A 16,148-nucleotide genomic window follows, 5' to 3' on the forward strand; every position below is an offset into this window, starting at 1 on the left:
TCTGTCGGACCATCACACCCTGATATTATGGGTCTTCCAACCGGAGTTGGTTTGTGAAATTTGTAAGCGTGTAGAACACTGGCATGCGAGGCGGGTTAGGTGTTTGACAAAACCATAGTTTCATGTCACGGAAGTAATACCTAGAAAATATTTAATATTCAATATTGCGTAATGATCTAATTAGTGCCGATACGAGCTGACATGAAGGGCTCAATCGTTTGGTGAGAGGTGTAAAAAAGTGGTCCGTTTGAAAAATTGGTCCGGTGATTGTTAACAATGGCCTCCAAACTGTGTTTATTGCAGACAACAGTGAGCATGTTTGGATTACGTTTGTCTGAGTCATAGGGAACGATTTATTTTGGTCAAATTTGTCAAAATGCCGGAGCAAAAAATTCAAACTTCAGTTTACCCTGCATGGTGTTTCACTGAGCCAATCAGAGCGCGCGTTATAATGAAACTTTATTATAACAACTTGCAATGACCAAGGTTCATTAAATTCAAGCCTCTGTTAAGGACGGTGCTTACTAAATACAAAGGTTTTTGCGCCAGATTAGGAAAATTAGATCTTTGCAAGCGCTATTGGAATCCACAAACAAAAATTGGGGTAGCCTGCCGGCCAAGCGTTTTTTCGAGATAATTAGCCTTGAAACTCAATAAAAATGCTGACATCAGCATTTCTGTGAAAAATTTATACACAGATTTCCTTAGAATTCGCCTTTACATACAGAAAAGCAAACATATTTTTAAAGATCTTAAAACAGCATGGTAAATTGTAACATAAAACCATTTTTGATATGTTTTTAATGACAAAATCGTTGCAACAACGCTTTTAGTGTCTCTGACAGCCTTCCTCTGTTTCAGCTAAAATACAGTCTAAATACCTTTTGCGCACAACCCGAAACTAATGACGTGTTAAATAGGCTTGCAACTTTCATTTCATACCATAAAATATAGGGGTAACCACGCGTTTTTTATAGTTATTGATCTTGTTTGAAACCTTTTACGGTGCCCGTTACATTTTTTTTTCTGTCACCTCCCAGTAAGTAAAACATTTGATATCTCGCACTTGTTTTCCGCGCGCACGACGCCATCTGCAGGTACATGTTTACAGTTGGATTTTAGTATAATTTTCGACAGATAGCAGCTAGTTTTTCAGGTGGAAGACGTTAACTGTTGGTAGTTAGCTATATGCTGCTATTCTGGTATTCCTGGTTTAAGTACATGTTCATTAAACTTGATTTGGTCACAGTAGGAAAATTTTCCTCATCATCAGTCGTATACTTGCTTGCGTGGTTGACTGCGTCAATTAAGGATTTTACGGAACCACGACGGCAACGGCAACAGGAACGCCACTGAACAAAAGAATTGAGCAGTACAATGGCTGTGCACGTGCGTTATAATTCCTGGTACATTTCTCTGCCGTCTGCATTTCTCTGCAAGACAGCAACGTGAGATGACCAAATTTTATGTTGTCTGGAGAACATAAACCACGACGGCCAATTTTTTTAAATTCTTATTTCAAATTTATCGCTGTTCCGGATTTAGTTTTGCGATAGTTTTGACAGTGATAAACAAAGTAAATGACTTTAGAGTATCGCTAGATTCGTAGGTAAAATATAAATTCATTTATTAATCGACGTTGTCCTCGGCGTCGCCGTCGTGGTTTCGTAAACTCCCTAATGTCAACCGCAGCGTGCGTGTGGCGCTTAAAATAAACCACGCCTTACGTGATGCGCAGAACGTTTGTCCACTAACAAAAGTAGGCACTGTTTTTAAGTTATTTGGTAGACGTAGATCAAGACTGAACAATGAATTTTTTTACGTTTCTATTTGGACTGCAACGTTTTCTGACCATCATACTCGATCTCACATCGCCATGCATAAAAAACGAAGCATTGATAAGATAATAAAGAGTCACTTTGTTCTCATTTTAGATCAGTCGTCTCTGGAGTCATTGAAGTAAACTATTTCTTCCCCTTTGTCGAAAATATATCTTTTTAAAGGGGATACCCAAAGGAACGAATCACCTCCTTACACCATGCAGGAATATCAATATAATCGATATTGATAGCAACTTTAGAAGGAGAAACTCGCAAATGACTTCGCTTAGGGGTGGGAGGGGGGGAGGTGCGGGGGCGGGGTTAGAGAGGAGTGGGGTATGAATTGCACAGTAACTCATGCATGTTCACACATAGAAGAACTCACAGTATAAAGTTGCTTAAGTTTATTGCCACTTTCATAGAGTTTTTGTACATGCTTCTCTATTAGATTAACATTCCAAAACTAGGTATTGAAAATGACAAAAAATTCTTCGGCAGCGACTTTCCTTTATAACATAGAGGGTAAAATTACTAAAAAAACATTAAGATAGAACCTACAGTTACTCGAGTTTCACGCTTGAAGCGATCGAATTTGGAACATATATATATAATCACTGAATCAGGAGTGGCTCTAAAGGACGACGTTTGTACTCAAGTTTTTTCATTGTGGACCTAAGATGTCCGAATGTTCTGAGGTATAAATAGATTTTTCAAGACTGTTTAAGATAATCAGAAACGTCAGAAAGTCTATCCGAGGACGTACGAAGTTTATCGAGTTTTTCAAGAGGTCCGGCATCATATCATATATTTTTTCAAATGCATTGTCCACCGTCAACCGATGCTGGAACACATCAACTTTTGCCCTTTATTTTATAAACAATTTATCGTACGTTCCCTAAAAAGGGAAGGATCGATTGATATTACAATTAATGACTGCTTATACTTATTGACTAACAAGGCAATTTAATCCTTTATCAATTATAATATTGGTTATATAACTAGCTATTCGACGGCCACGTAGGTTGTAACTCAGGCGTGTTACATTCATTATTAACATCAACTACATCGTTTTTGACTAACTAAAACAAAACCTTGCATGGCGCAAATTCAAGAATGGATCCCTGGGAATACTTCAAGCAGCGACATTTCCGCCAAAACCACCACTCCGGGAAAATTTAGGAGCACCGGAATATTTGGGACCTAGATATCAAGACATAACAAATCAATATTTCACTTAGTACTTGTTCTGCACTATAAACTATCGCCGGCTTCCCGAGAATTTTAATATTTTATGTTATTGGTGATTGACAGCGCGGAAAGGGAGCAGAAGGAAATATTACAGCTACCGTTTTCTTTTCGCGAGCCTTAAGTCTGTGTCAGCGAGCTCATGTCCCACACGTTTCGATTATCGCCCGTTACATCTGGAGGAGGGAAAGAAGAGAGATGCGGGCTATTCTTTTGAATCTTTGAATGTTCTACTTCTAAATTACTGTCGACCATTTATAAGACGCTGCACATTACATCCGAGATTGTAAACGCCTAGGTTTCATAAGACGGTGCAAACTTTGCCACGGTAACTTTTAAGACAAGTTTGATGGAATGTTTACTCCCAAAGTAATTTGCAGAAACATTTTCAAAATATTGTAAGAAAAAAAAAAGAATTCTTTACCATCTTAATAGAATGTCCGGAATACAAATAGCAAATAGCAAAAAGTACTCACTCTCTTTAAAAACTTCCAAGTCGACATAAGGCAAATCGCTGCAGGGCACATCATCATTTGGAGTATCCCTAAGCCTTCGCATGAAAACCTTGGGCTGAATAGTGAAAACGCCGTCTGAGTTGTCACATATCACTCGAGCTAGATTACAGTTTCTTATCTCGTCCAGTTGTTTTATGGGAAATCCTGTGAGAGGGTCGTCATTCTCATACCAGAAGCGATCACCACGGCGCGTGTTGTTAAACTGTGTGAGAAGCAGACAGGTGGCGGTTCGTCCCAACGCACTGCCTGCTAGAATGTTTTCACTCAATATTCCCGCAAATATATCGATGTCCTCGACAGTTCGGTAAGTACCTTCCAGTCTTACCCGCTGAGCAAATGGTATATCTGTAAGATCATTGAAGTTTGTACCTGTAGCTGCAGGACCACCACAAAGTGTTGAAAACTGGATATACCCTGGTAAGCCATGATCTCGTCCACGCTGCATGTTTATAGCAGCAAGGTCACCACGAAAGCCATCACCTGGTCCTGGTATTATCAGGTTTTCCAACACTGCCAAAGCAATGTTCCTACGAGAAGGAAAAATCACTAAATTATTGTCAAATGCGATTTTTTTGGACAATCGTTTTCAACTGTTTGGAGAATGTTGTGCATGCAAGTCGGAACTTGCTATTAAGATCATTATATTTTTTTAAACAAATCTACTCATGAATTTGGTGCCCTTTCAACAGCTGCTGTTATCAAAATAACTTAATTTACGGGTAAGGCCCTGAAAAATCGATGCACGTTAACGACAGAGAAGGAACATTCTGACAGCGAAGTTACTATACTGACCAAGTTGTAAGATGCAAAACTATTCATTAGGAAACTTACACAGGAAGCGCAGAAACAAAGTCAACACCCTCACAAATGAAAAGTTCACGCACACGCGCGCGCATACAAAATTTGTCATGTTATAAGACGCTCACTGACCGAGTGAGGTCAACGTTTAACAGTTTGGAGGAATAGTGTCTTTTAGTCAGAAGATCTCTTTGAGAAGTACTGTATTGCATTTAAATCACCCTCACTTTTAATTTAAGTTACAGTTCAAGGGCTGCTGAAAGACAATCGAGAAATGAAGTTTTTGCTTTGCGATTGTCAATCAGTTTACTTTGTCTTACAAACCAAGGCTAAGCAAAGACATACCGATCAAAATCGAGGGCTCTTTCCAAAGCCAATCCAAGATATATGCCTGTATAGGGATTGACTCCTAACTCTAGTTCGTAGAGCACTGCTGGGTCAAAAAACGTGACTACAGATTCATTCAGGCGGTTCCCTGGACGAACTCCATTCGCCAATGTAAAGGTTTCCCGAATCAGAGTGTGGCCTATTCTTAAGGCAGCCGTAGAGAATACGTTGAACATTGAAGCCTTTGTGAAAGGATCGTAACCGCCAAAGAGTGTTCCAGGTGACTCCAACGCAACTCCTGCTTCTTCCCTCTGAAACAGAAAACGGTCGTTTGTTCTTAATATCCATTCACTTGGAGAAAAGCCACGCTTGCATGCAGTAGTTCGTGCGCGGCTTGGGCAAGTCTAGTTTGATCTCAGAATCTCTTAGATTGTACGGTGTACTGCTGATGCTAAATAGGTTTCGCAGGTGTGTACGCCATTGTTAATATCCATTCACTTGGAGCGTCCCGGATCAAAATAAAATTCAGCAATTGATTCATGCTTTGGCGTGTCTCGCTGAGATATGGTGCAGGGGCGAAGTTTTGCCGAAAGCACGAAACAAGCCTACGGAATGTCCGAAGGAGACCAGTCTAATGCAGTCACGGCTGAGTACTTTCTACATGTTACACTGACTGGAAGTGCATAACTTGCTGATTTACATATTTTACACATTTTTAAACTTAAATATCTCAGGGACCAATGCAGACATTTGCAAACGGTAAACGGCGTTTTTTATCTTTCGTGGAATTCTATGTGATTAAGCTAAAAGTTCAAGAGGTAAAATTTGATCATAGTACCACTTTAAGTTTGTGGATGAGTCCTTTTTGTGATCAAGTAACCCTTTGAACAGAACTTCCTTATAATTCAGAAGTTACAAATAAATATATGTCTACGATTTTTTTCCTATTGAGGAAGGAAAGGGCGAATTATTACATTATGTTCTTCCATCTGGGTCTTACCAAAGCTAGACTGGGAATGAGTGTTGGCAACCATTCATTATATGTAATGTGTTGCATACAGGCACCAACGATTCGGCGTCCCTCTTGATACAGTTTCTCGTCATCATACCATGGATTTAATAAGTGTAGGATATTGACAATACGGTTGTGTTCACGAGCCCACAGAGCGTGCATTGCCATTAAAGCTGTCAAACAAGAGAACAGAATGGTTATTTAAGTAAAGTTAAGTAAAAATTCATTTTTGCATTACTACGCCACCCGATTGGCTTACAAAACTTGCGCCACTTTTTCATTTAATCAGAAGTGAAACCAAAACCAATCGTCACTCGCTCGCTCATGTTTTCCCGCGCGCTTCGCGTCAGCTACATGCACGTACTTCGAGTTTTGATTGGTCCACTATATTGTCTGTGTCATTTGTGATTGGCTAAAATGATAACTTTGATTTTGGTTTTACGTAACTCATCTGCAAACCGCTGCAAGCCAAATTCAAATAAACTAGTTCATTTGTCATTTATGACTTCAAATACAGTGATTGAGAATTTATGTATACCTGCCGGTGAGTACTACAAGGTATTTGTGTTTCATTGTTCAGTTTTATTATGAACCTCAACTTTATCGCTAAGTTCAGTTACGTCTTTTATTTCTCCCACCTTGATTTTCATTCACCCGAGGATCACCAGCTCTGAAACAAGGTTCAGCTGTAACATTTTCGGATCTACAGAAGCCTGCTTCACCGCCCGCAGATTCAGCCGCCGGTAGAACTGGTAATTGATAAATGTCAGGAAAGGCTTCAACCAGAAGTTCTCCCCCTGTGAATTTGCGAAGGCTGTTCGCGTTTTCGAGATCTGAGCCGTACACATTTGATGAATCAAGGTAAGAGGTTATCTCGTTTATCTGTAGTAGAAAAATTTAGTTTATTTAGGTTAGAGACAACTATTCATTTTGCTAAGCACGCTAAACTGTTTATAATCCAAAGAAACTGCAGAATTACATAGAATACAACGATTTCCACCAATCCCTAAGTCTTAACAGGGGAGATAACTAATAACATGGCAAGCTTACCCAAAATGATCTATTTTTTTTCTTTATCAGAACTTTGTTACTACTTACTTTTTGAAGGAAGATGTATTCACACAGTAGCTTTATTAAATAGATGATAGTATAGCTATCCCTTTTCACGTTGCCCTTAAAGATAACTAGCTACTGAGTAGCATAATATTATTTCAAGTATTATTTAATGCGGTCATTAAAATCTTGCGAGAAGCTAGTGTAGTTAACGTTTGCTGAAGTCTTTCTTTGTCTAGCCACTTTGTTCTATGAATGTTTGTTTTTTTTCTTATTCGACTCTGTGAAACCAAAGTGGCCTGCATGACATGTGCATTATGTGAAGTCATGATTAAGTAACTGATCTATTAGGCACATATGATAAGAAAATTGACCATATATGAACTGCGTGTAATTTAGAAAAAGAAACTGACCAATGTGTGATCTCAGAAGATTAGAAACTGTCCTATGTATCATCAAGGATAACAACTGACCTGGTTGCCATTATCGTCCCGTTCTGACCTGGCGAGAGGAGTACATTTTGCGTTAACATCACTCAATAGATTATTCCCGCTGGTGATGTTGACTCCAAAGCAGTCAGGCTTATCAAACAGGCTGGGACAAGCGTCCTGGCTCCCGCCACAATCGGTCTGTGGGTCCACCCCTACAGTAAACTCAGTTAGCGTGAGGTCATGGTCCAAAAATTGACCCCACGTCATTACCAAGTGGGTAAAATCGGCTTGGGCTTCAACACTGTCAAACACTTTCTTGCTAATTTGTCTTGCATTTGGAAGGGGAAATGGTTCGCCGGAGGGTGCTAGGAAGGTCGAGAATTGTCGAGGTTGGAAGTCTGGCTCATACGCATCGGGAAGGAGACGACGATGCGGTGTAAAGGCGGCTCCGGTTGTAATGTTGCAGAGATTGTTGCATGTGCCATCAAACGTGCGATACTTGCCGTGTTTAAGACATAATAATCTTTTGGCGAGTGAAACCTCGCAGTTTGTGAGGTTCAGCGTATCCAGCAGTAGTTGCCCAGAAGAAGAAACTTGCGCTTGAGGCGTTTCATACCAGCCAATGACAAGTAGCATTCCAAAGAGAAAGCTGCAATAGAGAAAAGAGTGACAAATTGAAAGTTAAACATCACAGTGTATTTATAGGCTCCATGACAAATTATCATCGGCTCATATAATATATGCCTTTTAAGATTAGTTATATTTTTCTATTATTACTACTACTACTACTATTATTATTATTATTATTATTATTATTATTATTATTATGACGTCTTAAATGTTACCATGTCTTATAATATATGACAAAATAACAATAATAAGTGGTAACTATCGTTATTAAAAACTGGATCATGGAACAATGTAATTCAAGAGTTTTCTTTGGCTTAGCGGCCATCATGGTATATGAGCAGTAATAACCCGCTCTATAAATATGGGAAGTATACGCGTAAATGTTCGGAGCGTTTCAGTTTTTATTTTAGTTTAATTTTTCCACAGTTTAGGGCCATTTAAAACACCATTGTTGGTAACGTGATGATTATAGCCATCTCGGCGTTGGTTACACACCTTGTTGGTTATCTATCATCTCATATTAAAGGCTTGGTCGTGGAATAAGTGTTAATTATACTACCGACAGGAAGGACAGATAGGAGGAAGGAAGACAATAAAGAAGGAAAGACTGAGTGAATAAAAATGTTAATGGATCATAATTCGGTAGATGGACGAACTTAATGTTCCACGGCAACTAAACTTTGACCACCTGTATTTATCCAATTTTGGAATTTTCTTGTCCGTATTACCAAAATGTAACTTTCATACAGTTATTTTGAAAGTTTTAGGACTTCATAGTAGCATTTCTCCGTTCCGTGTCTAGTGGTAGGGTCTTTGAACAAAAAACGGTGGCGAATCCAAGATGGGACCCGCATGAATAACATGCCGTAGTTATCATGTCATATGATGTGATCATCCCATACTGCTTTTGCTAAGAGAAAATTGTACGGACGAACGATATATCCCGTAAGTTTTATTATTATTAAATATTCTTGAAGTAACAGAAGAAAGGGAGAGGTGAGGGGAAGGGAGGCGGAGATTCCCTCCTCCAACTCCCGGTCGCAGAAGGTCAAAGAAAGTTCGGTCTGAATTTAATGGTGTTTACAGCTCTAGGAGCGACAGTTACTCTGTAAGAGGGGGCTATTTAACTAGTTGCTTTACATTTGTGCTTAGTTTATTGGAGCACTAGTTTTGTGTTTTCGGCGTATAATGTCAACACGCATGTTTGGATTAAGCAAAAGCATCTAAACCTATCGAGGCATAACCGAAAGGACTTTTGTGATATTTCTTCAAACGATGTAAGTATGGGATTTTAGTCCTGTTCTGCATTTTGAGCACAATATACCGACATGGTGACCCATCGTATACTGTATACTCTTTATTTCAAGGCAAAACAACTTCGTATACTATTTTCATTTAAACACACAAGGAACCTTGGGGCATGGAGCTGTGAGATGTTGGCTAGTTCGACTCAAAAACGTCTAAGTTGAACGTTAGCGATACTGCGCGGTATCACCAAGATAACATCGATTTATTCATCGTAACTTAAACATACCTTGTGGTGTACATTTTGCTTTTGGCTAATGGCTCTCACTTTTCACCTGTCGAATCATAGAGAGTATTACATCAATACTGGCAAACTAATTCATAATACCTGCATTCTATATTGCCATGAGTGGGTCACTGAAACAGTATGTGACATTAACCACGCGAAATACAGGCTAAAACCATCGACACAACTTCGGCAAACTGCTAGTTTTAGCCCGAGTTTGCTATGATTTAAGTCTAAATTAAAAAGACTAAGGCACTTTTTCGTTTCATTAACAATCATTTACCCCTCACATTACTCAAAGAAGTAAAAGGAACAAAGTTGTCATTTGTTAGAGCCCCTTAAAGGTGGCCAGAGAAAACAAAATAGCCTTCGCTTGCAAGGGCCACTGTTTGAAGTTAGCGAATTGAGAACTCAAAAACAAGGGCTACAAATGTGGAAGTAAAGTTACAAAGTAAGATAAAACATGAATAAATGAATCAAGGGGAAGATTAAAACTTCCATGAATTCTCATGCCCTTTAAAGGAAACATTCTGGCGAACCAAAATATATATATATATATGTTTCGCGCTACAAGCCTCTTTAGTCGCACTTATTACTTTTTCCTTGCTTCTACAACAGAAATTTCAACTTTAACATCAGACTAAGAAAATGTATCGTGTATATATGTAATCGTACAATACCTGTTACTTGGAGAGGAGAACTCAAGAGAGAACAGAACGATTCCGTCAAGAAGCTCAGATCTTCAGCGGAGAACGTCGCTTGCTGTGGTGAAATGAGTTGATCGTGTTCCCTTTTATTTGAGACGGTGTGCAAAGTATTGACAGTCCTTAGTCATCAAATAACAAAAGCACTTTACACTTTAAAGCCGATATCTAAAGTTGCCCGTGGTCCGTGCAGAACTATTTTCAGATTTTCACGCAAGCGGTAACATGTAGCTGAAAGCAATATCACCCTGATTTGTTTGTTTTTTGCGACGAAATCACTTTAATGTTCTTTGTATCATGACAAAATGGAAATCGATACAGCAATTATGATATTGCTGAAACCGCAATGCCAATGGTTATGTGGACTTTGAAGTTCTCTAATCAAGAACAAAAGAAAGTGTTTTGTTTTATAACTTAGAACGATGTTATGAGCGCGTGATGAGGGCGTTTGCCACAAAAAGTCAAAACCCCAAAAACCTGTGAAACGAAAGAATTGTCCGTGCGTTTATTTTGGTATTTATTTGCTGTTATTGGTTTTCTTTTCTTTTCTTTTCTTTTCAAAGCTGGTTCTGACTCGAAGGAGTGAGTTACGTAACAACATCCACTTTGGGTTTAATTTACGCGTGTCTTCGTATGTTGATGTTGTGCGCATGCTTAATCCTGAATCCGGTCGGTGATATCAGTTCAAGAATATATCTCTTTGTACGTAATTGACACATTATGAGAGCAGTTTTGCTTTCAGAAGGCAATATAACAATTCTTTTTATCATTTTATTATTATTTTTTTCATATAAAAAAATACACTTAACGTAAAAAAAAAAACAAACATCAGCAGCAAAGTAAATACCATGAAATAAAATCACAGCACTCTGAGGACTACACTAGATAAACAAATCAATTAATTCTAGGTGCTACTGAAGAGAAATTTTAAAAACACGAGAACGTTGACACAATGTAGTTACATTAATTAGTCCTATTGAGACGTTGGTGGTGACAAAATTCCTGGAACAAAATCTTTTGATATAAGGCATTTCCATTTGTTATTAAAGAGCTTAGCAGTTTTGTTTCTTTATTGCGATGTATCTTTCAGTCATTATGTTTTCTCGAAGTTGTACCTTAAACAGTGCAATAACAAACTAACAAATTAGTTTTTGAAAACTATGTGGTTGGTCTGTTACGTAACTGAGTTTCCCTTTCGGCACGGGTCACGCGACCAGAATGAACCAGCTGAACTATTGAGGGTTTTAAGCGGAAACGCAGGTTTGTTTTTGTAGATATTGTCGGATGAACACTCCGATTAAAAGGACATTGCTATAACACTGTTATTCGATCTGGGTTGATTCCAAACTTGCACAGGATGTTCAAACAAGGGGTAAAACCATTCTGCTTATTTCAATTATCGATGTAATTATACGTCATAGAGCGGATTTCAATTGAGTGTGGAAAGTAATTAGACAATTACTTTAGTTTTGGTTTTGGTTTTACTACGGTTTGAGATTGGCTGAGTAGTCTAATTGGTAAGTAATTGTTTTGGTTTTACGACACTCATTTGAAAACCGTTCTAGCTCAAATATTCACTGAATCATGTTGACGTCATTAACCCACGTCGGAGACTGATGGACTAACATGTATTGGTGTAGTTCCTCGACTGTGTAATAGTGCCTACTTTGCAAGATTTTCTTCCTGAAAGTAAAAGCTACACATGTCTCAAAATAAATTGCCGAAAATCTAAATGGTGGAATTCAGTTTTTGCGTGTGTATACTAAAGTTTTTCGTCGTAGTTTATTTCATCTTTTTTGAAAATTATTATTTCATATTCGGGCTTTAGATATCACTTTTATTATACGTCATTTTCGGTATTTGCATGTAGTAGTAAGCCTTTCAAATGGCCAGAGCGAGAATACCTAAGATTGTTGGGAGTTGGTCCTGAAATGCAAACATATCTTCCACTTTTACATTGCTTATTTATTTTTTCAATTTGTAAAGGCACGGTATCCTTCAGCTTTTGGCTTCACCGACATCCCACTATTTGTTCAGGCATGAGTGAATAATGTAAGAGGCCGTAATTACACGTATTCTTCTAGAAGCTTGGCAGAAATTTATAATGTCACGACATTGTACAAAATGTCGAATAACTTAACGAACAAGCAGGACTTGTTGGGCAATAGTTATCTAGTAAGAAGATATGATTGATCATCGCAGTTATACACACAACTTAAGCAGTTGTGAAATTATAGCCTGAAAAAAATTCAGGCCTGAACGGGATTCGAACCCATGACCTCTGCGATACTGGTGTAGTGCTCTACCAACTGAGCTATCAAGCCAACTGGGACCTGGCCACTTTGTGAGTTTGTAATATACCTGTAGAAGGTGAAGAATACAAGTGAATACATGAAAGTTCATATATTTGAACTGCGGAGAATGATCATGATATGAAGATATGATTGATCACCGCAGTTGTGTACACAACTTAAACAGTTGTGAATTAAAACTTGAAAAATTTCCCAACTGCTTAAGTCGTGTGCATCAGCAAGTTTTCTCGTATTCATTGCCAAGATATGCGTCTGTTGTTCAGATTTTAGATCGGCATTGATTTGTGGATGATGAAAGTGGCTTGCTCTGTTAAATTGATGGATCTTTTTATCATCATTAAGACTTTTTCTTGGACCTCTAAAAGCGTTATAAGGATCTCTTCGTCACTGAAATTGATGTCATCCACGCCGTTTACGCTTTCAAAAGTTGGAATCGCTAATAACAGCTCAACAACCAAACACGAAACCAATAATGTCTCTTAGTCAAATTTCTGCGCCAAACCAGGAGCCATAATCGGGGACGGAGACCGTAAGTCTCGGGTTTCGCGCGTACCTATGATATGGGACAATTTTTCTATTTTTAGAACAAATTGCGCCATCCTGACGTCATATATCCGCGCGGATTCACCCACATGTCGGGGGCTCTCGCGTGGATGTTGTCACGTTGCGTGATCAAATGGTGAGAGTTGAGATATTCTCTTCCGTATTTTTCACAGCGATGGCAGGGAATAAGGCAGGGAATACGAACCAGGGCGCTTATATGTCGTTTTATGCTCTGAGCTAACGGAAAAGGTGGGTTTTTCAGGGTCGAAAACAAGACTTCAATCTCGCGCTGGGAATGAATAATAAGATCTGCTCACGCTAGTTGTAAGCTTACTTGTATGTTTTTGCGTTTGTTCTGACTTAAGAATACAGGGGCGTAGCGTGAGATTTTGAAGGTGTACGCACAGCGCGGAAATTGCAAGCGCCGAAGGCCCCAAACTAGGGGGATCTGGGGGCATGCTCCCACAGAAAATTGTGAAATTTAGGGTTTCGGAAATGCCATTTCCAGCTATTTCCGCGGAACTTTTTTGTAAATAAATGCGACGGAAAATGCAGTAGTTAGTTGTTTATTTTACCCATCTCTAGAGTTTTCGGTAACCTACATCAAAAAAATGAGGTAAAACAATGGTAAAAACAGGGGGTTTACAAGCAAAGGGCAAGACGTCTACCCTTAAGACGGGTGAACTCTGTTATAACATCATTAAGGTCAACGTCCTTGTGCTTGTGAATGTGTAAAATTGCTATAGAGCTCAATCTCCCGTCTGTCATGGTACTTCGTAAGGGCGTTTTCAATCTCTTCATACTGCTGAAACTACGCTCAGCAGTGCAAGTTGACACAGGATACGTCGACAATGTTATCTTAGCAACATAATCTCCGGGATTGAATTGAGGGTTGCCATGATCAAGGGACTCAACCAAAGTCTTCAGCTTCACATTACCATCTATTCCACACACTTCACTTTTGCCTCCATCTTTTGACCTCGGATTTGAATTCGCCCTTAGAGATTTCCATGTCACTGGCGAAGCAGCTGAATATGTCATTAACGGCTCTTTCTGTTAGTTCAGTGAGCTTCGCTGGAATATAGAATCAACGAATTAATGTTGTTTAATGCTAACAGCATAGGAGCAGTGATCTCTTTGCCGTCAGTAGGGTAAACAACTTATGTAGCTTTTAAGCCCGCGGCTTCGTTTCTCTGTTCTGTTCTCAAACTGTCACCTTTTCCTGCGGCATCCCTATTACTAGCTTATATATATACACAACTTACCAGGAATAAGAAGCTGCGCTTGGAAGCCAGGGAGAGGTTTGACTAATTGCTCATCAAGCTGGTTGATGAGGTGGTCTAAAAAGGGAAGATACAGACTCTTCCAGCATGAAGACGCTGAGTTAGCCTCGACCTTCAGCATTTGCACTTTGTTCAGTGGTCTTGTTGATCACGTTAAAGTAATCATGTATGGATTTTCGAGCCATGATACAACTGTGTCAGGTAATACTGTGATAAATTGTGAATTTCAACTCGCAGAGATAGTCATTGGATCGTCTTCTAATTGTTTCTTGGGATTTTGAGGATTTACACAGTCAATGACTTCAGTTGCATTTTGCATGTATATATTCCTGTTCTGAGTTGAGTGCAATTATTTCTGAAGCCACATAGCATTTAAAGGTAATCTCTCCTTCAAAAATAACCCGGGACAGGGGATTGGGGAAAGGCGAGGACCACAGGGGATGGAGCTTTTTTTTTTCGTTTCAATCCACCATTACGTTACAACAACAACAACAACTTTATTAGCTCTTATATTTAGAAAAGAAGACATTTGCATCAAATAAAAATTAAAGCTAGACGGGTGTTGGCTTCCTAAAATAACTAGAGAGTTAACACGTCTAGGAAGCCAAATAACGTTTCTTGTTGTTTATGGAGTAATTGAAAGGTACTGGAAAGACAAACACAAACGCCAGTATAATTCGAAATTTAAAAATCGGTCCTATTTTGTAAAATGCTATAAGGGAATAAAAAAAAAATTTCCAGATTTCAGCTGTACGCACGGGCGTACGTGCGTATATGGACGCTACGCCCCTGGAATATAGCAAGAAAACTCTCTACTCTGGTATCGAGTTAATTTGTGAGTTTCTCAGACAATGGTTCATCATAACCAAAACCTGTTTTGATGGTTTCTTATTGTTTCTGCTTGTTTGGTGAGTTTGCAAAAGTTTTTGAAAGGAAAGTCTGACGCGTACAATTAGCTCATTTGCATAGTGCAGTTCGTGCACTTTCAAGTCCGAGTCGGTGTTTTCAATTGTCAACAAATCTTGACAAAGATTTCTTTCGTTATCTTTTGTGCTGAGCTGCTGTAACAAATTTCACGAACACAAAAAAGGCTACTAACATCATGTGTCTTTCTTCAACATAAGCATAGTGAAGTTTTACACTGCGAAAATGAAAATAGACAAGGAGTTTTGATAACTCGATCAACAAAATCGAAATCGTTATTCCAAGTTGATTAAAGAAAGCGTCATCGTAACTTTGCTGATTATTTCTGCTTTAGTCACATATTTTCAGTTTAGCTTTTAAGAGAGTGTCTCTGTAAGAGCGGTCCGGTCGATTTTGCTTGAGACACAGATTTAGCTCATTTCTTTTGTGTTGTAAGACATTCATGTACCTATTCTAAAACCACAATCCGTTTGATCGGATCTCTTTATTTTTCAGAGTTTTACGGAAATTAAATTTCAATCGAGCGAAGGCCTGTTGTGACACTTTTTAAGACTTAAATTTGAGACAACTTTGGAGGACAATTTACAAAAAACTACGGGACTCAGCAAAAAGCAAATACCACAGCCATGTATATTAACTCTATCTTATCCATCGAGGCGACTTTCGTGAACATCACGTTTCAATCAAGCAAACAGGAAGACTTGAGTGACACCTTATCGGTTCGTTTAAGTCACACACGCGAAAACCGATCAAATTCAAAGTAAATTTTTGAAAAAGTGAGGCGTTCTTAACTAATCCAACTAACATAGCTAAGAGGTAGGTGCCATAGAAAAGGTAACTACAGAAAAAAGCTTTGCGGCCCGACCTTTACTAAAACTTTATAACTCCGTGAACTTACCTCATTTTCGGCAATCTCCAAGTTTGGCCGCCATTTTGAGGGACTTGTCAACACGAAGCTTAGCAAATATAAATCGAGCAGGTAGATCTAAAACCGTCAGAAATACATACGAAAGCATTCAA

The 16,148-nt window shown here is 38.8% G+C and overlaps 1 protein-coding gene and 1 long non-coding RNA gene across 3 annotated transcripts in view; both read right to left on the reverse strand.

Moving 5' to 3' along the window:
- Window positions 1-2,132: 2,132 nt before the first annotated feature.
- Window positions 2,133-10,140, reverse strand: LOC145464231 (peroxidasin homolog). 2 transcript variants are annotated; one of them, XM_081448063.1, is made up of 8 exons: window positions 10,043-10,140; window positions 9,366-9,411; window positions 7,244-7,850; window positions 6,356-6,599; window positions 5,706-5,890; window positions 4,724-5,016; window positions 3,542-4,107; window positions 2,133-3,020 (listed from the first exon to the last, which is right to left on the reverse strand). In XM_081448063.1, the coding sequence occupies exons 2-8, from the start codon at window positions 9,377-9,379 to the stop codon at window positions 2,953-2,955; spliced, it is 1,977 nt and encodes a 658-aa protein (XP_081304189.1). In that variant the 5' UTR covers window positions 9,380-9,411; window positions 10,043-10,140; the 3' UTR covers window positions 2,133-2,952. The 2 variants fall into 2 exon arrangements, with proteins under 2 accessions (XP_081304189.1, XP_081304190.1); XM_081448064.1 differs by having other exon boundaries at window positions 9,366-9,399; window positions 10,038-10,137.
- A 5,377-nt stretch (window positions 10,141-15,517) lies between these two features.
- Window positions 15,518-16,148, reverse strand: part of LOC145464261 (uncharacterized) — a 1,197-nt gene continuing 566 nt past the window's right edge. The window contains exon 2 of the long non-coding RNA XR_014041408.1: window positions 15,518-16,113. This is a non-coding gene — a long non-coding RNA (uncharacterized LOC145464261). The remainder of the gene's footprint in view (window positions 16,114-16,148) is intronic.

This window comes from Orbicella franksi, chromosome 12 (genome assembly GCF_964199315.1).
Source record: "Orbicella franksi chromosome 12, jaOrbFran1.1, whole genome shotgun sequence".
Classification (NCBI taxonomy): Eukaryota; Metazoa; Cnidaria; class Anthozoa; order Scleractinia; family Merulinidae; genus Orbicella; species Orbicella franksi.

What these genes read in the sequence shown, in the direction of transcription:
- LOC145464231 (XM_081448063.1), bottom strand. An exon ending in GGGACGATAATGGCAACCAG is followed by an intron (nt 6,600 to 7,243) that starts GTCAGTTGTTAT and finishes TTTCTACTACAG; the next exon opens with ATAAACGAGATAACCTCTTA. An exon ending in CTTGGAAGTTTTTAAAGAGA is followed by an intron (nt 3,021 to 3,541) that starts GTGAGTACTTTT and finishes CTTGATATCTAG; the next exon opens with GTCCCAAATATTCCGGTGCT.